The sequence below is a fragment of the Toxorhynchites rutilus genome, chromosome 2 (genome assembly GCF_029784135.1).
Source record: "Toxorhynchites rutilus septentrionalis strain SRP chromosome 2, ASM2978413v1, whole genome shotgun sequence".
Lineage (NCBI taxonomy): Eukaryota > Metazoa > Arthropoda > Insecta > Diptera > Culicidae > Toxorhynchites > Toxorhynchites rutilus.
This window is the reverse complement of record NC_073745.1, coordinates 219,171,419-219,194,757: the sequence shown is the minus strand read 5'-3', so window position 1 is coordinate 219,194,757 and position 23,339 is coordinate 219,171,419. Positions and strand designations below refer to the sequence as shown.

Genomic DNA, 23,339 nt, shown 5'->3' with positions numbered 1-23,339 from the left:
GAAATTCACGAAAAAATTAACGTTTACCTAAGATGTCCGTTTTTACCACTCTTCCCTACTAACTAGAACTAGAAACTAGAACGATACGATGCAAGAACAACTTTCTCGTCAAAATATAGCAAAGTTATATGAGAATTTTTGACGTAGGACTACGTCTAACCGGAAGATATAGGGGGTGAAATGAAAATCTAGGCACTGAACAAGTAGGTAAAAATGCAAGATTTGGAACGCTTATAACTCGAGCATTTCTCAATAGATCGCAAAGGTTTTTGCATCAATTGATAGGAAATATATCTACGCATCTATCATAACGAATAACATTTCATTTTTCTTGAGATAAATAATTGAATAATTGTGAAATATCAAGCATTGTCCAAATGCACTATGTGCCCATTTTTGATTGGTCCATTTTGTGCTCCTCAAATCGTACCGACCAAAACGGGCAACCAGAGCAGCAGCGAAATACAATGAACCCGATTGGAAAGGAAAAAGAAAAAATATGAACGAAACATTGGTCGCAGTCTCACACATGCGTAATTCTCGAGCCAGCCAGTCAGCTTAAAAATCCCCGCTCCGCTGCCGTAACGATCATTCTCATCCAAATCATAAACCACATCGTTTCGCATCACAACATATCAACAAACCAACACAAGCAGCCATGTCTGGACATGACAAAGAAGGAAAAGTGAAAGGAAAGGCAAAATCCCTATGCCGAGCGCGTTAGTACCAGTACTCCAGTCCACCTAGTCGGCGTTATATAGTTTCGGCCGCCGAAGTGATCGAGTTGGCTGGCAAAGCTGTTCGCGACGATAAGAAAATCCGCATTCAGAACAGACCACATTCGGTTCGGTGGACATCTAGACAAGAATAGGCAGTTTCAGCGAGTGACGAACAGAAGATAAAAGTTTGTTCTTCATACAAACTTCTTTGGTGGCAAATCCAGAACAAGGCAGCATCGATGGCGTTCGAAATGGTTTTTTTTTCAAAACCACGAGTACAAAGTTTTCTAAATTGGAACCATTCCATAAAACACGGCGCTTATCAGGGCCATTAAACCTTTCAAAAAAGAGTTTACGAAATACAGTTCAAGGCATTCTAAAATATTATCCAAAATAATAATAAAACACAAATTGATTTTTCATAATTTGTTTGCCAGGATATGAAGAGTATGAGAATTTTGCAGTTGTGCTGTACTTATTGATGGTTGGGGACTTTCTCGATTATTCAATTTTCACCAATTCTTAAATTGCTTCCAGATTGAAAGTACAGTAATTTTAGTTCGATAATTAGCTAATTGGATTTTTGTAAACTCTATGGGGGTCCAAATTATGACCCAACATGTCCCAAGCTGGATGGGAAGAAATTTTCCAACTGTGAAAGCTGTACCACTGTCATCGCAAATGTTCAATTACAGGTTAAAATCATCTCCAATGCGACACTGAGTGGTGCTTCGGCAAGTCGCATTAAATGTAATTTACAGTACAACATGTCCCAAGCTGGATGAGAAGAAATTTTCCAACTGTGGCGAGTGGCAAACGCACTCGCTAAACAGGAAGGTTTAACCGAACAAGATGGAGATATCGAGTGATAACAAAACAATAAACTCTTTAGATTAAAGATGATTTTGTGGACCTGAAAAGGACCCTTTTTAGCGTTTGCTTCCTTCTCCTCCTTCTTGTCGGTTTCCGAGATATTCTTCTGCGCCGTGCCGAACTTTTTGGCGGCTTTTCCACTATTCCACTAGTCTTCGGTGCCTTCGTGTTTGTTAGAAACACCTGCATGTGAATCCAACGAGCGAACAAATCGTAATGAATATATTTTTTTGCCATCGCTCCCTTTTAACGCTCATTCGTTCGTCTCGTTGGACTCTCCCCTTTGGCTGAGTCTGCTGATTTGTCTCTATCCTGTGAGCGTGTACCGCTAAAGTACAAAACGCGCGGATCCGCTGAAAAATATATCATTCTCTTTCAAACCGTAAATCAGTGTGGTTGTATGGCATCGTTTCACATCACATCGCATCAACAGATTGGTGCCGGAGCACCAGCATACCTAATAGCGGTTATAGAATTTCGGCCGCCGGAGTGCTCGAGTTGGCTTGCAAAGCTGCTCACGACAATAAGAAAACTCGCCTACAGAACAGAGCACATTCGGTTCGGTGGCAACAATCAGTTTCAGCGAGTGGCAAACGCAATCTCAAAACGGCAGCAGGTAGAAGAAGGAAAATGTTTGTTTATACAGACTGCTTTGGTGGCAAAACCAGCCACCGTAAAACACGGCGCCTTTCATGGCCATTAAGCCATTCAAAGAAAAGTTATTAAAAGTTATTCACAATACCAATGCATTCTAAAGTGACATAATATGACATATAATATGAACTGAATTATTTTGTTTATGCTTGTTTTTGAACTTATTGGTGGTTGAGGTCTTTTAAATTGATCATTCAGTTTTCACAAACCCATACATGGTCTCCGAATTAAAAGTGGCTCCAAATTACAACACATTGTATGCAGGATGGCATTAACGAATTTTCTCGGTAGCAAGAACTGCTTTCTTTAGTTGATAACTGATGTTGAAAATTGACTGACGTTACATCTGCATTGTATAGAAACATAACTAAGGAGCAATATGATGAGCTATGCATTTCCTGCTACTCTGTTCTTATTTTAAAGGACTTTAATTCGAAGGTCATCCGTCCCTGTATTCACATTGATTTTTCAGAACGTTTATAGCTCGTCTATTCCTCGACAGATTGTAGAGTTCGTCTCCAAAACCTCAGTTCTTTTCATTTTTATTTATTTTGTTTGCGTAGACTACAAATATTACAATTCATTCGTCTCCGAAACCACAGTTTAAGGTACGGTAATGTGCTCAATGAACTGACGACCACCTATGCATTCCTTATCACAGCCATCATTTTGATTGTACGATATGTGCATACGCCGAAAAATGCCCGGCGTTGAACATTTAATGAGTACAAAGCCTTCGGAAAAAAAATCAAGAATCAAATATAAGACAGTGAGAAAAAAATGAGAATTTTTTTACAAAAAAAAAACGCAAAAACACAACCAAAAGGTTCATTTCAGAACTCCCAACATGTTCATAAAGAGTAAACAGTAAGCTAATCCATATTTCAGGTAGAGAGGTAGGTATTCACGTAGGAGAAAACAATAAAACAACATATTTAAAATATATATTTAGAATAAGCTGTCCCCGTTGTATAGTCCTACGTCACTCCGGTTATGTCCCCGACATTACCCACCCGTCTTTTTTCGTTATGATTCTTCTTCATAACATGAAATGCAATCTTTTTAAGGACAAATCACAATAAAAACTCTGGCGCATCCTGATAGAAGAACCCTAACGTTTCTCGCTCTTCATCAGAGACACATGCGCGAGCTACCTTAATCTGGAACAACAACATTTCAGTATTTCCATCGCTCCACACAATTGTTGACGACATCCCCGAACAATAAGATTAACACGCCGAGTACATAGCTCATATAGCTCAGCGCTCATTTTTATAACAACTATGCTGAACCCGAACTTATTGGTTCACATCAGATTACTTCGCTCGGAAATTTGTTATCAGACAGCGAAAACGTGAAAAGCCTCCGTGAACTCTCTCGCCGCAGTCAGTAACATTTTCGCGCTCAACTTGCTAGCATTCCGGTTCCTGCAACGGCGTTATCGTGTTGTGTAGATTTTTTATGATCTAAAAGGAAATTTCAGGTGGGCAAATCATCGAAAAAGATAGATAGAATGATTGATTACACCAAAGAACAAGTGGATGGGGGAAAGTTTGAATACTGTTTGAGTGGTGATTAGCACTCCGTTGTGAGTTTCGTTTAAGGGCGTATAAGTGAATTATCAAGACGAGTTCGAGTGTTTGGTGTTTTGTTCGCAGTGATGAGCGGAGATCGGAATACAGTTGCGTGTAATTTGCTTATCAATCGACATTTTATTAGAATAATGACCTGACATATTGAAGCAGATGATAAGGGCAAATATGTTTCAAAAGTGTACGAATATTCGTGCTGAATTTAACCTAACAATTCATTATATCCGTTGAAAGTACCCTCAGAGTATCTATAACGCCACAGTGTTCACAGATGGTTGATTATTGAGATGACGTGATGAACAAATCAACAACGAAGTCGAGCATATTGAGCGACACGTGGAGCTAGTTCCTGAGTGATAGTTTTGTTATTTTTAAGTGTATAGAAAGTGTGTGGAGTAATGTGTGCTAAACAATATCCATTCAAACAACCACATAGCTACTACCTCTATTTTAATGAGAGAACTCATTAAAGTGGTGAAATTAGTTCAACAACAGTGTTCCAAAGATGTTTTGTAGAAAAAGTTTTTTTGGTTTGATTATCTGCCTTTGATGGAACGTACATCTAGAGTTCATGATCAGGAAAGTCAGGAAACTAAAACTCATGAGAACATAAATTGAAAAAAAAACTTGGTTGTACCCAGCTTGGGATTGTTCCTCTACAGATCTAGCTGTGCCGTTCGATCGCCATACTTCTTTTACAGTTTACAGTCGGCTACCTTGTTAACGCTCAAAAACATTCTTTTGTTATTTGAGAACAACTCTCTGCTTCATTGTTACACTTAGAGGAGATGTGTCTAAAACGCGCCTGCCGGGCAATTTGACCCGCCTGATTTTCTCGTAAACCAGCAAGAATAGAAATGTAATGGATATTGGCAATCGTGCTAGTCAATGTTAGAATCCTACCACGCAAGTTTTACATTTGTAACATGCTTTTAAAAAAGTAAGAAAAATAATTTTCTTTGGAAGCGATTTTTGATGTAATTTTCTACATCATTTCTATAAGGTTTTTGTTGCTTGAAACCGATTCAGCGGCGGTAACTATGGGTCATATTTATTGAGTCGAGTTCCCAGTGAATATCTCAGATGAAGAAAATAATAAGAAAGGATTCATTTCCTTCTCAATTTGATATGTTCCGCATCAACTTACCATCGGGCAGTATGGCATACCCTCGATCGGGGCAATTTGCTCGCTTTCGGTCGTAAACATTCTCACGAGAGGAATAGCTTGTATGTGATGGTTGCCAGATGATTTTTTCGAATATCTCTGCATGGCACGAATAAATGTCTTCAAATGTAATCATAATGAACATAATGAGCAAACCATCACGATATTTCTAAATCATGTTCGATAAATCACACAAACAATTGTTTTCACATACTATGTATGTTATGTCACAAAATTAAATGTCTTGACAACGAAAACATGTCTTCACATCTGACATCAATATTGTGTGCTCAGAGAATGCAGGAAAACAAGAGCGCGGACTGGAGAATTAATGCACGAATACTGGGAGAACACGCTCACCGGAGGAACGGTTTCTTCTCTACGCTGGTGGGCATGAAGGGAATGAATCTCTCATTCATACAAGCTGTTTCTCTGAGCTTTATAGTCTCTGAGAGAAACAACTCATGGGCATATTATACTTCTGCTGGGCCATTTAACACTGTATGATTGGAAATTTAGAATTTGGACGCCTTACAAAATAAAATTCGTAGCACTTTTGTTATTCAGTATCTAAAATACAGAACGATTACTGATGACTGAGGGTTAACTACTCTACGTACTGACGTAGTTGTTCCTTTAAATTTTAAGAGCACTGTCAAGATAATTCCATTCTCGCTTAGGGGGTGCGTATTACACACTTCTCCTATACCTCTTTCTAGGGAGACTTCTACACTGCGTTTCACAACTATACAACCATTCCATTTTTCTGAGTTTCCAGAGATACGTAAGAAGTCGGTTGAATTGAAGTATATAGTGTAGGATATAATAACTATTTTCATTTATAAGACTGGCCATTTAAACTTTATTGTCGTGTCCAGGCGCGAAACATTAAAAAAAATCCGGTGTTTCATAAATATAGAACCAGATGGAAAAACTCTAGCTCCTTTACAAAATTAACGTCAATTTTGCATGAATTACAAAAAGTTTCTGTTTTGTAGGTCATCTTTAGTTCTCAATATGTTCAAATAAACCTTCGGTGTGGTTTCGACCAAGCTGCGCCATGTTGTAGTGTGCATCTCGTTCTACGTAGAGGATACTGCTCGTTTAAGCTCTTCAAATCACTCATACTGTTTGTAAGTTGCATCTACTATTCGTACGATCACTCCTTATAACTCCTTGATAGGGTTTTAATATGGTAAACAAGCTGACCAGTCCAGAATTTGAAGCCCCTATTCATTAAACCATGCAATGACTTTCCGGATTTTGTAAATTGATGCCAAATTACCCAATTATCACACTGATGCAAAAACAGCAGTAAATGATTCTGAAGTACTTCATTGCACTTCTGACTGTGCATTCGTGTTGATGAAAAGTGATCTAAACCAGTCCTTTTTGAAAATAGTTTCCTCGAACCATCAAACTGCCGCCTGCAAAGTTATGTATGTATGTGAATAGAGTAATGACTTCATTCGACCAAGGTATGAAATTATTTCGAATGCCCGTTAATTATTGAAAAATCCGAACTAATCCTCCTAGAAGTGAGGTCGTGCTTTTCAGCAATATAAACAAATATATTCTCTAGTGTTTCGCTAATGGCTGCAGTCAGCTGCTGAGCAGTCCACATTTGAAGATTTTAATTCCGCTTATATACACGAGGATTAGAATTAGGAATAGAAATTTAGAAATTTAGGAAACAGCATTTTCACTGTCCATCTTACTCTCACGAAACGGCAAAAATTTCACCCGTACGCACGAATCACTTATGATTTTCGGTTTTGTTTCCCTTCTCCACTTGTGAACAGTCATCATTGTTATACCATGGACAGACATACAATTGTACTAGCGCTGTACGTGTACAGCGTTGTACAGGTACCACGATAGCATGACACACATACTTTGGTTGTACATTGTACCGCATGTCAGACTGACAATCAGAAGTTTGAATTTATTGCATTGTATTTTCACCAAGATTTCAATGAAAAAAGGTTTTTATTTAGCGTCTAAACTATCGAACACAACAAATATGTTTCCAATCTGAGTTATTAATTCAAGAGAAAGTAAATGAAAAGAATGTATACCAAATGTTTTGATTCGTTTTGTTCATGCTACCCACCACTAATCGTCTATGGCGCTGCGCACAGTACAACTGTAGTCATGTAAAGCGGTAAAATAGGTCGGTACAGATACAGCGATTGTACCGAGTTGCTTGCATGGTTCTAGCGCTGTACATGGTGACAGACATACAATTTTCGAAGTACAACGCAAGTACAGCTGTATGTCTGTCATAAGTATTATAGAGTGGATCAAATGTAATGGAATAAAATGTAGGAGGAGTTCTCTTTAACACAAATATGAAGTTCAAATTGTTTCTATACAAATCAATCGTATGCCCATCTTATCCCCACTGTTCGTCTTACCTGCACTTCCCCTATATCGAATAAATATATCTAAAAGTACCATCGAACACTATTTGTTGAGTTATTTTTATTTATTCGTATCATTTTGTTTGATTAACTACTTCGTTGTATCGTGTAAAATTATTTATAAGGGAGATGTGTATAAAACTCCTCTATCATGAAAAACGGCTTACTGAAATTTCATGGAAACCAAATATTAACGCAAAACTTACGGGCAATCCTATGACTGTATTATACTATGCAATTATGACAGTTATAACTTGTTTTAAAAACATATTAAAAATAATTTCCCTCTAATCAGCTTCCGAAGTGGTTTTTCACATCATTTTGTTTTAATAATTTAATAATTAAAAATTTTACCGTATTTAGAGCGCCTAAAATAACATAGGGTGGCCAAACTGGTGAAAACCTTTTTTATACCATTAATTTATTTATTTAGGCTCATTAGCATTTTAGGACGTGCTCCCGTAGCCGAGTGGTTACCGTCCCACATTATCATGCCGGGGGTTCGGGTTCGATTCCCGTTCTGGGAATTTTTCGTCAAAGAAATTTCTTCCGACTTGCACTGTGGTCACGCGTATTCTAGAACATTCCACTCCAGACATTACATTCAATGCGTGTTATTCGGCATAGAAATCTCAACTGAGTACTACTAATAAAAATGACGGTATTACTTGCGTAATACACGCCTTGAATGTATTCTGGAGTGGCAAATATGTTGAGGAGGCAAAAATTCCACTGGGAACGTTAATGTCATCCAAGAAGAAAAAGGAGTATTTTAGTTGTAACAGAGCCGGGTTTTAACCATGTACATGTACATGTTTATGGTTCTATAAATTGTAAATTACACAGTAGTAATAGCCATTTAGGCGTAAGAGTATTTTTTCTGTTCCATTGATTTATGGTAAATTACACAGTAGTAGCCATTTATGCGTAACGGTATTCTTTCTGTTATTCCATTGTTCAGCATACCGGACAGCGGAGACAGTTGATATGATTGTTGTTGTGTTATTTATAGCACAACAGCCCGTTGTTTCTTGCAGAGCAAACCAGTTGTATGGATGAATCGATCTTCGTTCCACCGTGGAGCGATCTCCATCGTTGATGATTGTTGCTTGGACGTAGTTATTCTGTAACAACACTAAGATAGTCAATTGAGGGCCCTGAGTTTGAACTCACAATCGTTCGCTTAGTAAGCGAACGCGCAACCAAGTGGCTACGAAGACCCCCTAAACTGGTGCAGACTTATGGCAAACAATTCGGTCACTAATGATTTCATGCATTGCTCCAATACCAAAACTGAAAAACCAAAACACGGAAATTTGAATTTTTACTTAGCATCACGAAGATGCAATCAAAAATTCTGAATTCCGTTAGTGAAATATTTTGGTGTAAAATAGCAATACTATTGGATTCTGATTGTTTGAGAAGTTGCCAGATATATCTTTTATGAAGGAATAAGTATGATGAGAATTGGTTCAGTTTGAGGATAATGACCATAGTCATAGTCAACTGAGGATAGTCAGCGAATTCGTTCCTCTCTCTCTCCCATGTATTTCATATGCATGCATCGATGTTTGAGTTCAACTTGGTTTGACATACGCTACAGGTGAGCTAGATTTTTTGAATCATACATGAAAATTACTCACACGTATAAAATAACGTGCAGTGTGTGTGCGCTATTTTGCACGCTTTTTACTAATCCTAACGCTAGGACCTTTATAGCATACCTGATAACTGTCTAAGTTCGTTGGTTTGAGTTCACGATGGGTAATAAACCATCCATTGATGGGGTAACTATTTTTTTCAGAAATAAAGTTTTCGTTCCACTTTGTATGGACGTAAAAATAAGATTGCGTGCGCAGGTAACAATTTCGTTCCTAGGGGGATATAAATGTGGATTGTGGTTGGCGCTCATACGGTATGAGGCATGATGTCGACGCCAACCTCTCTCAGTTTCTATTCTGTTTTCGCATTTTCGCATGACATTGTCATGGCAAATGGTTTGCTTGGGCAGATTTGTATTTATTAGTCGCGTAAGTTAGAATAACCACTGGCTGGATTAGTTCATCAGTATTCCTCGCTATTCAACGCTAGTCAATTAATTTTCTAGTCAATGCAGTTTTTGGTGACGGCGACTGCCGAAGCAGTTCTAGTCGAAGCGAAGCTACTGAGAATAAAGTCGGTCTACATTTTACACCTTCGAAGATTTCGGGCCCTGATAATAACTAGCAGATAGTGGTTTTTGTTTGTTAATTCCATGAATTGATTTGGCCACTCGCTGTGAATTCGAAGTGGATGGTTAAGGGGATATTCTAGTGTAGAGACACGAACTTCGAACGTTTTTTCGAGCTCCGTAAAAATAAAACAAAGAATATTTTTGGTATCCATTATACCATTATTTGTTTCTATCTTTTAGCAATAAAACAAGAATTGAACGTGAAGAAATAATTCATAATTAGAATAGTTACAAGCTGATTGAGTAAGGGAGTTCAAAAAAAAGGTGGGCCCTGGCGTACACGATTCCAGCCCTTCTGGTTATCTGAAACTAAAAAATAGAACAGATTCTGAATCCGTAAAGATGCCGCTATCGCATGAACTTCGGAAAGTCAAAAACAACAGTTTTTTGACAAAATGGCAAAGAGAAAATGCGGTTTAAATCGTTTTTTCCCTACGTTTTCGATTTTTTTTAAAATAGTAAAATGAAAAAAAAATTGGTTTATGCGATAGAGAAATGCATATATATTGTATTCATATAAATTCGACATGAATCGGTTCAGTAGAACTTGAGATATCGTATACATCAGAAACAAGATTATTTGTTAGCATCTTTAATGGTTTGAGCTTCCTGAATTGAGTTAATTTGATTTGTTCGCTTTGGTCTGTGCGGAAGGTAAGTATAATTGTGTAGACCGCAATGTGTTTGTCTCACACGGACTATAACGATTTTCTAGCCTGCGTTAGAGAAACACCTACACAAATATGGGAAATTAGAAGCTCTATTTTCAATGCTGTTTTAAATATTACTAATTGAAAATTTTGTAATAATTTTGCGATGGATTGATAAGGATTGTCCATATCGATTAGAGCAAAAATCCCGTTACATAGGTTTAAAGTAGCCGAACTCTCAACTATAATTTTTCTGGTATATATCAACATGTTTCCTTAATTCTAGGGGTAATAAAGTAGGAAACCGATTAGTCGCAGTCGGCTCGAGTTCAGAAGGGTGACATATTTTAGAGATAGAGATTGAAACATTGTTGATGATCACACTCAATTCTTAAATCTATTATGTATTTACGGGCCCTATTATAGAAATCGAATCGAGGATTCGATACAATCACTATCACTATCACACCGAGTAAAATCTGGAATTATAGAAATCGAGGAAAACTGCTCGATTCGTTAGCAAGCTCGAATGTCAGCGGTTGTGATGAAATATTTTGAAACAAGTTTGAAATGTTTCACGAAGCACTATAGAAAGGATGCCAAATCTTTTTTTGGGGCATCTGCTATGAAAATGTATTTCCAAAAGTGTTAATATGGTTATGTTTTGGAGTAAATTGATATTCCCTCAAAGAAAAAAGCTTAATAGGCGTAAAGCCCGCATGCATGTGTAAAAAAAAACGACAGCGTGGAACAATTTGCTTTACAAAAAAAAATATCAGAAAATGAACTTATTCATGTATTTTCATGACTGCAATAATTGGAATTCCGAAAAGAGTCACGCACGAATTTCACTTTTTTTTAGCAAAACAATTTTTGTTATTCATGTAATGCAACATGTAATTCTCTTTCAGCGTCGATTTCTTGTTGTAGCGGCGCCAATAGCTTTATTGTATTGGGACCACCACCTGTTGCTCTAAATTCTCGCTTGTTTTGTGCTAGTGTTTTCTTTACGTTTCCCCTCATGTCAATCCAAACCTGTAATTTAAATAAAACCGTTATTGTTTTGCAGGATAGCTTTAGCATATGGTATAGAAAGTTTGGAATCTTCTATAGGGGCATTGCGACCACTGCGACCATTATTTTGATCTATTGTAGTGAAAGTGGTGTAGTTTGGCATAGTATAGCATTAAAAAAGAAAATTGCTGCCAAAAATAACTTACTAATGTATGCTAGTAGAAGTAAGCAATTTTTAGGTAGGAAATTCGGTTGAAGAAATTCAAAGAGTATGATAAAATTTACTTATGAAAGTTATGTGTATCGTAAAAGAAATACTTACTTTCTGCCATTCTGAACCTAGATGCATTGGTGGTCTCAGTGCATTAAGTTCCTCTCTGGATTCCTCCAACTTTTCCTACACCGGGATTATATTAGAACTGCCTCCACAAAGATCTCGAGCAATGTCTACGTTCGCTTCCATTGTTTCAAGGAGCCGTCCAAACTGGTGGTGATTTGGTTTTTTTTTCTTCCACCACTCATTTTCAGCCACTGAAATATGCGCTGGAAGTAAATTCTGCATTGTAAGTTATAACATGATTAATGTAAATAATGCTGGATTGAACACTTACCTTGTATAGACTATTCTGGCAACACCGTAAAACAAATGCTGATCAAAACAAACGAACATGTGTTGCAAATTGCATATATTGAAGCGTTTCTGAAATGTTTCCCAAAGGGATGCAAGCCAACTATTTTACTATTATAGAAATCGAGCACTTTCCAACTTCAATTTGTAATGAGATGGAACATTATCACGCTTCCCCCCAACAGCATCATTAGCTATGTGGATAGCGTGGTCGTGTAAAACATTCTTGCATTCCAGCCGTCCTTGGTTCGATCCCCGTTCACATCGTTTGGACTTTTTTTTTGGGTGCAATCCCAAAAAAGATGAAAAATAAAAAAGAAAGGGATCTCTGCATACAAACATTTTAAAGCGTTGGAGGACAGATGACATTATTTGCTCATTTGACGCTACAAGGCATAAAAAGACATGATTTATGCCGAAAAAGAAATGCTTTCTTGCAACGCTAGTTTGGGTGTAGCTTTAAGGAAAACATAGATTTGGGACATGTAATCAAGGTCCAACCGAGCCAACACATTGGGCTGCCTTCCTCGGGCCAGAAGGGAGTTTTCTAAATTCGATCTGACGACAAGATACACCTCGCATGATCAAACAACGTTCTCTATGTCGTGACAACCCCAACCACAAACGCAGACATTGCTGCCGGCAATATTGATACGAAGCAGTAGCGTGTCTAACGAACAGTGATTGGACACGAGTCGAGAGAAAGTGCGAATAAAGTCCCGACTCAAGTCCTGACTTTTGAACCACGGTTTGAGGCTAATCTTAGGGATAATTGAGTGGAGTTAGTTAGCGATGGTTTTTTTTACGGACTAAAGAATAAAATTAATTGAAGGCGATTTGACGCTGATAAATGTCGCCTCCAATCGCACCCACCTTTGCTAATGAGTCAGCCCTCGCATTACCCGGAATTGAACAATGTGAAGGGACACAGACAAAGGTGATGACATAAAAGCGTCTGGATAAAGCCCTCAAAACTTCTCGTATTCTCTCAAGAAAGTACGGCGAATGCTTTTCCGGCCTCATTGAACGGATAGCTTTGACAGAGCTGAGACTATCCGTTACAATGTAATAGTGTTCAACAGGTCGTGAGGCGACGCTGTCCAGCGCCCAGTGAATCGCTGCCAATTCAGCAATTTACACTGAGTAAGGATACTGAAAACTGTGGGAGGTGCTAAAAAATTCGTTGAACACTTCAAATCTTGTGGACTCGTTCATAGCGGACTCGATTTAATGAGGTATGATTTGGCAGCTGATTGAAAACAGAAACTGCCATACTCCATCACTGAGAATAGTTGTTCGATACAACATCATAAGATCTTCGGGATGGGCTCCCCACCAGGTGCCGGTAATTCTACGGAGAAAGTTTATTCTTTGTTGACATTCTTTACTCAGATACCTAATATGGGCCCCCAAGTACATTTGGAGTCGAACCAGAGAGAAGATACTTGATTAACAGCATGAGTCATCGGTTTATCCAAAAGTTGAAGCTTTGGTTCTGCTGGTTTATGCTTCCTAGAAAAGACGACCATCTGTTTTCTCCGTGGAGAACTCAATCCCAATGGCCCAGGTTGAAAAATTGTTCAAAGTATCTTGTAAGGGTTCTTGCAGGTCGGATTCGTTTGATCCTACGACAGACACCACTTCATCATCTGCAAGTTGTCACAGGCTGCAATTTTGTGTAAGGCAATTGTCAATGTCGCTTACGTAGAAAAGTACAAAAGGGGACTTAAACATGAACCCTAGACCCATGTAAGAGACCCGACTTACTGCCGAATCTTTGTGAGAAAAGCTCAAATGTTTCTCACAAAACAAAATATATAACATATTATTCAATAGAGGCGGAAGACCCCGAGAGTGTAATTTGTCTGACAAAACCTCTATTGAAACCCTTTATGTCCAAGAATATAAAATTAAAATGTTACATGAATGAAATAGGGAAGGTGGAAAAAAAATGATTCACCTTAAGTCATGGCTAATATTGGAACGATATTTTAAAAAATCTGTATGAAACCCGAAAAATCTTTAATCTGTATCTACATATTCTTGGTTCTAAAGAGTTTGAAAAATCTGTAGAAGACGCAGTGCGCCATCACAAACATACGCGCCCTTGGCTTCGCTCGATTCCAACTTATACGATACCCAGTACACCCGTTGGATCATTCCTATAAAAAAAGAAGTTTACAAACTGTTGTGTAATGTATTCCTGTTCATCACGCCAATTCAGCTAGCATCGAACATGAGTTTTCATGAAATAATGCCTTCTTCTTAGAAGTTTTCGGAATCTTTCAGTCCAGAGGCCAGTCTTGGAAGTCTCCAGACTTTGTTTAGAGATCGTCTTCGAAGTCTGCGGACTTCATCGGTGCACCACATAAATTTTCTCAGCAACTACTTTTTTCTTTTGTTTCGATTCCAAACTTCTCCAGAGAAGATTGAAATGGAAGATCAATCAAATCTAGCGTCCAAAATTGGACGAATTTTCGAAACATTCAGATCAATGATCAATCAACAAAGTACAATAACCTATCAAAAAACGTGGATGATGCGTTACTGTAAAGTGGCGGTTTGTCAAAAAGCAGCAAAATGTTCTCAATCAAAGCGCACAAAGATGATTCTTTAGTCGTCTAATAAATTAGTTCCGACGTTAATCCATCCAGCGGAAGTGTAACAATGGAGACCAGAAGTCTCTTAAATGTGATGACCTATTATGATTTCGTCAACTTGTAAACGCCAGTTGTGGCATTTCCCCGATACAATACAGAGCTAGCGAGCGCGCGTAAATTCTCATGACATAGCATAACTAACTCGCCACACAATTCATAAGCAACACCATACAAAAGCTTGCCTCATTTACGCTTGTTTATCAAACTTTTTCCTTTTACCAGAACCTTAGTGAGGGGTATCCAAATCAATCCTTGACATTTCTACAAATTTCATATCGAGGTGAGGCACAAGTACCTTCCGCTTCTTCATCAAACTAACAGAGTACGATTAGAAGTTGTTTGTTAGCTAAATGACTTTTCTGCTGCATGCATTGATTGGCATGGATAAGGCTCTTATATTCAGTAGATTCAGATCTAAAAATCGAACGAGGCTATTGGGTGAGAAAAAGAATATCGGGGTCTTTCGGGAGAGCGTTCTCGCGGAGAAAAGAAAATGCACCTGCTTAGTCAATCACTAATGCATGTTGTATATCCGTATTTCGATACATAACATTTTTATTAACTTACACTTATGTTGAAATATGAAGAAGATTAGTACATATAACTAAAAATTAATGTAAACTATAAAAAAACAAATAGAAACAATAATCACCTCCATTATTTGCAAATGTAATATTTTTGATAAAAAGAAAGACTAGCTCATTGGCTTCAATCTGATATGTCGATCATCTAAATTTGTTTAGTAGTTCAAAAGTTATGAATTTGAGAAAATGCATTTTTGAAAAAAAGAGGAAAAATTTAAATTTTCAGACCACTCTGAAATGGAAATGCGTACCCTATTAAAAAATTTAAAAAATACGGGTCTGATATTTTGCGATAATTAACAAAACTACAAATTTTCACGAAAATCTGGGAATCACTATATTGGTTTGGCATGGAATGGCGGTATTTTTAGATAATAACGCCGAAGATTGACAATTGTCGTTAAATGATTGATAACAAGCAAGCACGTGATTTTAATTGGTACTTATCTCGAGGCTTATTCTCAAAGCGTGAGATAAAGTCTAGACAGCTCTATGTCCCATTGTCCAACATCTCACCCTCCTGTTGATAAGCAGGTGTCAGAAGATGAACATTTGTAATAGCGTTAAAACATAATTCGCAATAGCGATAATCCATTCTTATGGCTGGGTTTTGAATTTGAAGTCGGAAGCTTTTAGCAATTGATAACGTTTGAGTTGATGTTGCCGAAAGTATTCAAATCCGAAAACTGATAGGGTCTCTCAAATTATGACCGCTTGTGAATCATTTCATTTGTCAAGGACCTCTGATAACATCTCAGAAAATACATATGCATAATGTAAACTCTCTCTCTCCTCTTTCCTATCATTGTTCGTCTATGTTATCACTAAATTCTCGTAAAGTAATTGAAGTTCTCCTCCTCAGTTTTGAACGAACCGAGTCGCGATTAACAACGAAAAGAGCCATGCTGCCAGATACAAGTGCGTGCTGAGACAAACAGTTACATATTTTCACCGGTTTATACACGAAAAGTACGCGGGAGTGAGCTTCAAGATGACAGTTATAGCGGAACCAAAAAGTGGTGGACTCAAGCGTGAGATGGGCTTGATGTCTGCCATCAACGTTATTCTCAGCGTTATGATCGGTTCGGGGATATTCGTCTCACCAACGGCCGCTCTCAGGTACTCTGGAAGTGTCGGATTTTGTCTAGTTGTGTGGACCGTGTGTGGAATAGTCTCACTGCTGGGAGCATTGTGTTTTGCTGAGCTGGGAACCGTTGTGCCACGATCTGGAGCAGAATATGCATATCTGATAGAAGCATTTAAGAAGTCCCACAAATTCTGGGGTCCACTGCCATCGTTCATTTGTGCCTGGGTTTACGTAATGGTATTACGACCCGCTGAAATAGCCGTAATTATTTTAACATGTGCTGAATACTCGATCTTACCGTTTAGCCAAATACTTGGACTGAAAAACTTACCTGAAGATGATCTTCATAATCTTATCAAATTGATTGCTCTACTAGGCTTAGGTTGGTAAAACAGTGCGTATAGCACACACAATTTAGCATAGATCATATATCAACTTTATCTCCCACCAGGAATAATCACATACATCAATCTAAGCAGCGTAAAACTTTACGTCACCATAAACAACATCTTCGGCTTTTGTAAGGTGTTTGCCTGTCTCGTCGTGATATTTGGTGGTATCTACCAGCTGGCGATCGGAAATACGGAGAATCTTTCCAGGGGCTTTGAAGGGAGTAACTTTAATCCTGGTCACATCGCGTTAGCTTTCTACAATGGATTGTGGGCTTACGACGGCTGGTCCAGCGTCACCACAATAACGGAAGAGATCAAACGGCCTGAAGTGTAGGTATATTGCAAGATTACAATAAAGACCACGCACTCAATAATGTCAACACCATTTACAGAAACATCCCCCGCTCGATCGTGATCGCTGTACCCATCGTCACCGGTTTATACGTTTTCATGAACATGGCATACATGACGGTACTATCTCCCGAAGAAATGATGCGATCTGAGGCGGTCGGGCTTGACTTCGGCGACCGAGTGTTGGGATCGTTCTCTTTTCTGATTCCTCTAGGCGTAGCGCTAGCCACGTTCGGATGTGCCCTCAGTATCCAGTTTGGAGTTACTCGCTTGTGCTATGTTGCCAGTCAGGAGGGGCAAATGCTGGAACCGCTATCATACATCCATGTGCGCCGGCTGACTCCGGCTCCTGCCGTAGCAATGCAAGGCATCCTCGCGCTGATGTTTATCCTAATTGGCAATATTGAGATGCTAATCGAAATGGCTTCCTTCCTTATCTGGTTCTTCTACGGCGCAGCAGTTATTGCACTGCTTACTCTTCGCAAGACACAACCCAATGTCCACAGGCCCTATAAAGTGCCACTGGCAGTGCCGATTTTCATTCTTGCCATGTCCATATTTTTATCGATTGTGCCAATTATTACTGATCCATCGCCAAAATATTTCTTCGCGGTGGGATTCATACTAAGCGGTGTAGCTGTCTATACTCCCTTCGTGTATTATAACATCCGACCTAAGTGGATGAGTAAGTTAATTCGATTGATAGTGATGTCTGAATAGTAACGTTATCATCATTTGTCTATTCACAGATCATGTTACCTATCTTATACAGGTACTTTTTGAAGCTGTCCCAACGTCTGAGAAATCAGAATGAGTATTGTTGCTGTTTTTAATAAAAAAAAAATATTTTGAAATATATTTTTGTTTTTTCTTGTATTTGAGAAGAAATCAGTAAAAATAGATGACAAAATATCGGTTATAAAATTAACCTAAATTTGAGCAGGCTCCCGTGACCGAGTGGTTAGCGTCAAACCTAACATGTTCGGGTTCGATTCCCGTTCTGATTGGGGGAGTTTTTCGTCAGTATTCCGTAATTATCAATAAACTAATTGAGTTGAGAGTCAGATATTTACTAAGAATGCATCATATATAATAGGCTTGAAAGTGTTTTGTTTGATTAAGTCGTTCGTGAGTTATAGTGTCGCAAATATGGAGCAAAATAAAGAGAAAATCTGACATATTTTACAGTACTACTATGACAAAGGCAAAAATGCATCTTTCAACGTTTCAACGTTTTCGTTCTGGTGTAGAGGTCGTCGAAGATGCGCCACGCTTCGGAAGGCCTGTCGTCGAAAATTGCGACAAAATCGCTAAATTAGCCGAGAAAGACCGGCATAGTAGCAAAACGGCGCATATTTGACTTAAAACAGATGATTGTAACTAATTATATGAACAAATGAAAATTTAAAAAAAATACCGCAGGACTTTTTTGACAGCCTAATGTTTACTAAATCATTGGACTTCTTCACTGAAATCCATATTCTGAAAATAACTCACGTAAACTGTGAACAACCGAGCTATTTCCTATGATCCTATGACTTTTATAATTTCGGGCTAGACATAGACGTTCATAACCAAAAACTATAAAAATTAAACGATTTTATAATGGTTGAGTCTTCATAATATTACGCACAAGGTTTCGTATTGCACTACAGACTAAAGGTGAATCGGAAATTCAGAGTGATCAGATATGATCGATCATATTCCAGAGTGGGCAAAGATCTGCTCTACTCAACAACAAAAAATAAAGAACCAGAATGCAACATCGAAAATTTGAGTGGATTTTGGAACGCTGTAACTGTGATAAAACGATGCATTTGTCAAAGGGTCTTGTATAGAACATTTCAAAACTGTCCATCGATTTGCTATGCGATCGTTATGTCATTAAATATTCATAATCCAAAATGAAAGGATGATTTTTCATTAGGTCGAGAATATCTCTGTGAAAAAAATTCCACTGGAATTTACTTGAATCGAATGAAAGCGAATCAATCAGGTTTATTGGATTATTATTGGCAAAGATGTTAGTGGATTTCCAGATGGAATAAGTACACTTCTGAAACAAAGCTGTGAACTCAAATTAACATTATTGTATCTATGTATTATGGGCCTGATTCTCGAATACACTACGAATACACTTCACGGTGGAAACGGAATGAAACGCATTCGCGATGACAACGGTACGGTGTCGACATCTGGATGCGAGATTAGTTTCCCACTAAATTTATCATTATAATATCAAATTATCTTCAGATGAAATTTTTGTGTGAGATTATTATATCACATGAAGAAAACAAAGTTTTCCACTCACATTGAATACCAGTTTGATACGAAGAAGTTAATTTTCATTAATGATTTTTCATTTGAAAAGTGCTCATTCTGCCTGAAAACTCATCATTATCTTCGACACTTCACTAACTCGTAAAACGTAGTTCAATGGCGTGCCGTTTATTTCGTTTCCACCGTGAAGAGTATTCGGGAATCACTCCCTATATGTGATATCAACTCATTTTATTACAATTGACGAATTTACAACCAGATGGCGCAGCGAGTAAAATGAGGAAGGTTTTTTTTTGGTATGAAATTCGTTCAAATTTTCTAGACAAATCAGAATTTATCTTCAAATTTCCCGGTTTCATGTATTCTTTCCACGCTGAAAAGGTTAGAAAATCGTCATTTTACAATGTGCTATGTATATTATGAGGAATGGCTTGTATTAAGTATTGTAACATTATTTTTTTTCAACTAAGTAAACGATGAATAGGATGTTTTGCGCTAAAAATACTCCAAATCCTTCTCGTATCTACCCCTACATAATCAATGATATCAGCCAATTTCATATGATATCGATTTCATCGCAATTATCCATAGTATCAATAACCGGTATGCATTATCAAACTTAAAATTTTCGAAGATTATCTATGACTTTGGTCAAATAGCGTGTTGAAACCATCGTAAATATACAAAACTCCAACTTTCTTACCATATACTGACGACATTCAATGGCTGAAATGAATCTAAATTGAAATAAAATGAATAATCACCACAGAATCCTGCTTTTCAGTGCGTAAAATAAACAAACACCCTCACTTTTGTGGTTCTGAGTTCTAATGTAGATGTTGCATGAGCTGATTCAGCTTTGCGTAAATTCGTCAATTGTTGAAAAATTCCTGAACTAAAATTGTATTTGAAAATAATGTTAAATCCATTTATTTTTGTTAGATTGGCGTTTGCAATCACAATTAGTAAAGCTCAAGATCAATCTTTGAAATTGTGTAGTTTATATTCAGATGCGGATTGTTCCTCATCTGGTCAACTGTACATTACGAGTTTCCGTGTTGGCAAACTAGATAGCCAGCATATCTTCGTTGATAATTGGTGATCTAACGCAAAGCTCGATGCGCTATCTGTGTTTAATTTTCGAACTATGAAAATGATGCAAACATCAACCGAATCCGTCAATTACCGTTGAACAGAGTGTGTATAAATCTTTCGGCTGCTTTTTTTTCTCGGAAAAATCCAAGTTTTTTTGGAATGGAGAGTATATTACCAAGTAAGAAAAATCAAAAATTATATCATATAACTTTTAACAGAAACCAAACGATTTTTTTCGCTCCCAAATTCGCAGGAGTACTTATTCTGCACAGATGTGATACAGGCTTGGGAAATATCGAAATCCCAAAAAAACAAAACATGGGAAGCCAAACGTGTAGCAGATTTATGTTGCGTCAAGAAGCCGAGAGAGGAGTACAGTGGAAGTGACGATACACAGGAAATAGTGGCAGATTCTTATAAAAGAATTCTTAGTGGTATAAACCATTTGATGTTTGGAAAGTGTATAAATGTATATAAAGCTATCGTTTTGTTCCCTTTTTAGTTGCCAGTGGATCCGCCTTAGCAAAACATCTTAGTGGAAGATTCTTGAATCCACTAAAACTGCATCCGAACAGGGCACTGCAACTTGATAGTGAATGCGAATCCGATAGCTATTGCTCGACAAAAGAAGTGTCTGAATGCTTGACGAGAAAAAACCTGTTACATTCAAACAGGACCTGTTCAGTTTGATTCACAATTGGAAGCAGAATATTTCAAGAAGCACGTAGAGGTCAACTTGGATAAATCCATCGCTATAGCTTTTGCCACAAAGAAACAAAATACGAACGAATGGGAAATTGAACGATTAGTTAGAATAACTGCCAGCAACTGTTACTCGTTGTTCACCTACATGAAAAACAAATCTCCAAACTGGGATAAGAAAGTAAATCAGTATTGGAGCATGCGGTCTTTGAACGTTACATCCACTAGGTATGGCAAAGAAACTGAATTGTTGGCGTTTAATGTGCGATTCACATAGCACGTTACGGAGAAGAACGTCTACGTTCCGTCAACGTCTCCACCAATTCACACATGCAGTCAATGCTTCCACCAGCACCGTCCCTTCAAATGCCAAACGAATGATTTATTTAATTTTCATGGTGTCGCCACCTACAACAATTTTAAATTGCAATGTCCTCTTTCAAATCAGCATGCCTAGAATCAGTTCTAAATTTTGAAAAATTCAATGAGAATCATTGAATTCAATTATTTAAATGCTTAAACCCCGTAGTCCGACCCTCATGCAACAATAATAATAAATAGAATAATTCTTTCAACTAGTCGCGAATGATTTTCACTCCGAAATTTGGAGCTAAGAGATATGTTGGCATGAAAAGTACAGTAAGTTGCTTATAAAGCGATATGCTGAGGCACCACTCAGTGTCGCATTGGAGTCGGTTTTGACCAGTAATTGGACATTTGCGACTGGTGGCGACTTTCAATGTGGGGCCATAATTTGGGTCTCGAACTCAATGTTTACAAAAATGTCCAACTAGAGGTAAAAATGTCTAATTAAACGTGTTGCATCACAGATCTGTTCAATTAGCCTAATGTCGATGTAGATGTAAATTACTGTACAACCAAATCAAAACAAAAGCCGAGATACAAAGCCCAGACAAAAACCAAACGAGCCGTCCGTCTCCGTCAATTATTCTTTTCTACAAACCCTGCCGGTCGTTTTCGTTGAACGTATGCTGACGGGTCGTTACGTTGCTGGTGTATGTGAATGTTTTCATGAGAATTGCATGGTAGAATCATTGACGTATCGTGACGTGACGGGACGTGAACGTGAACGTGACGTGTATGTTGTATGTGAATCGCACTTAACTGTTACAAAAGAAAAAGGAATCTCTTGATGAAACAATGCGGACTGATTATTCACCCCGAAGAATCCTGGTTTGGAGCGTCGCCGGATGGAATGATTCAAACATTGTAATTTATGGAAAGAACTACAAACCTTCCATAGGCTCACATGGCAAAATTTAAAACCATCATCACTTTCACCGCAGCGCCGCCTAGGTGTAGATTTGTACGTTAGATCGCCAATTGGCGCAAGAAAGAGAGAATGCGTCGTCTCAATCTTATTCGGTGAATTTATTCACCTGAAGTAGAACTGCAGCCAACTTTGGTGATTTTTCAACAGTGAGAAGTTCACAAGCGTTTACCTGGATCATGCCGAGTCAACAAAATTAATTTTTCGAATGCATTTTGCTTCGAAAATCAATTTCTTGCATCTTTTTCCCCATGCTGTCTTTTTCCCGCATGCTGTCAGATGTTTCTCGTATAAAAGGAGCAAACTTTTCCCTGACCCAGGCTTTGTTTATTTATCTTTTTTACCGAATCAGAATTGAAATAAGTATTGTTATTTGTGTAATTCGTATTTTTTAGTTGTTTTTATGAAAAAAAAAATTTGAATAATATAATTCTATCGTTCAGATTAATAAACACCTAACATTTGGCGAGAAGTAAAATTGAATTATAAGTAAATTTATATATGTTTAGAAGTCAATAATACTTAAATATTAGTATCAGCCAAAATGTCTGTTGGACCCTTATGATTTGAAACGCTAGCATTAATTGATGAAAAAATGTAGCTCGTTCATTTTTACAAACAGGGGCTTCTCCGTGTTGCGCAATTATTATTCTTATTTTCAGAAAAAAACTTGCAACTTTCTTCTTATTTTAGCCTTTTAACTACCAACACAAAGAACGATGAAAACGAATTACGAGAAAAATCGGAGTTGCCAAATGTGATATAATTTATGACGATTATTTTCCCACAAATGTGACATATGTTCTCAGTATGATATATTCACAGAATCTTCGCAATCGATTGAACATAATATTTCATATTATCCAATAAAATTGTAGTTATTCATCGCCATCGAATATAGTATATAAAGCAAGTACGTTCGGTTGAATTTCATTTTTGATTATCA

General features: G+C 37.7%; 1 protein-coding gene across 5 annotated transcripts; it reads left to right on the top strand.

The window, feature by feature from the left end:
- The first annotated feature begins 3,446 nt into the window (after nt 1-3,446).
- Nucleotides 3,447-17,883, top strand: LOC129771508 (b(0,+)-type amino acid transporter 1-like). Of its 5 annotated transcripts, XM_055775237.1 has the most exons (6): nt 3,447-3,729; nt 6,002-6,136; nt 16,058-16,664; nt 16,734-17,004; nt 17,067-17,710; nt 17,775-17,883. In XM_055775237.1, exons 3-6 carry the CDS (start codon nt 16,187-16,189, stop codon nt 17,837-17,839), a joined length of 1,458 nt encoding a protein of 485 aa, XP_055631212.1. In that variant the 5' UTR covers nt 3,447-3,729; nt 6,002-6,136; nt 16,058-16,186; the 3' UTR covers nt 17,840-17,883. The 5 variants fall into 5 exon arrangements, with proteins under 5 accessions (XP_055631212.1, XP_055631211.1, XP_055631213.1 ...); XM_055775236.1 differs by lacking the exon at nt 6,002-6,136; XM_055775238.1 differs by lacking the exons at nt 3,447-3,729; nt 6,002-6,136 and adding an exon at nt 3,755-3,927.
- The last annotated feature ends 5,456 nt before the right edge of the window (nt 17,884-23,339 follow it).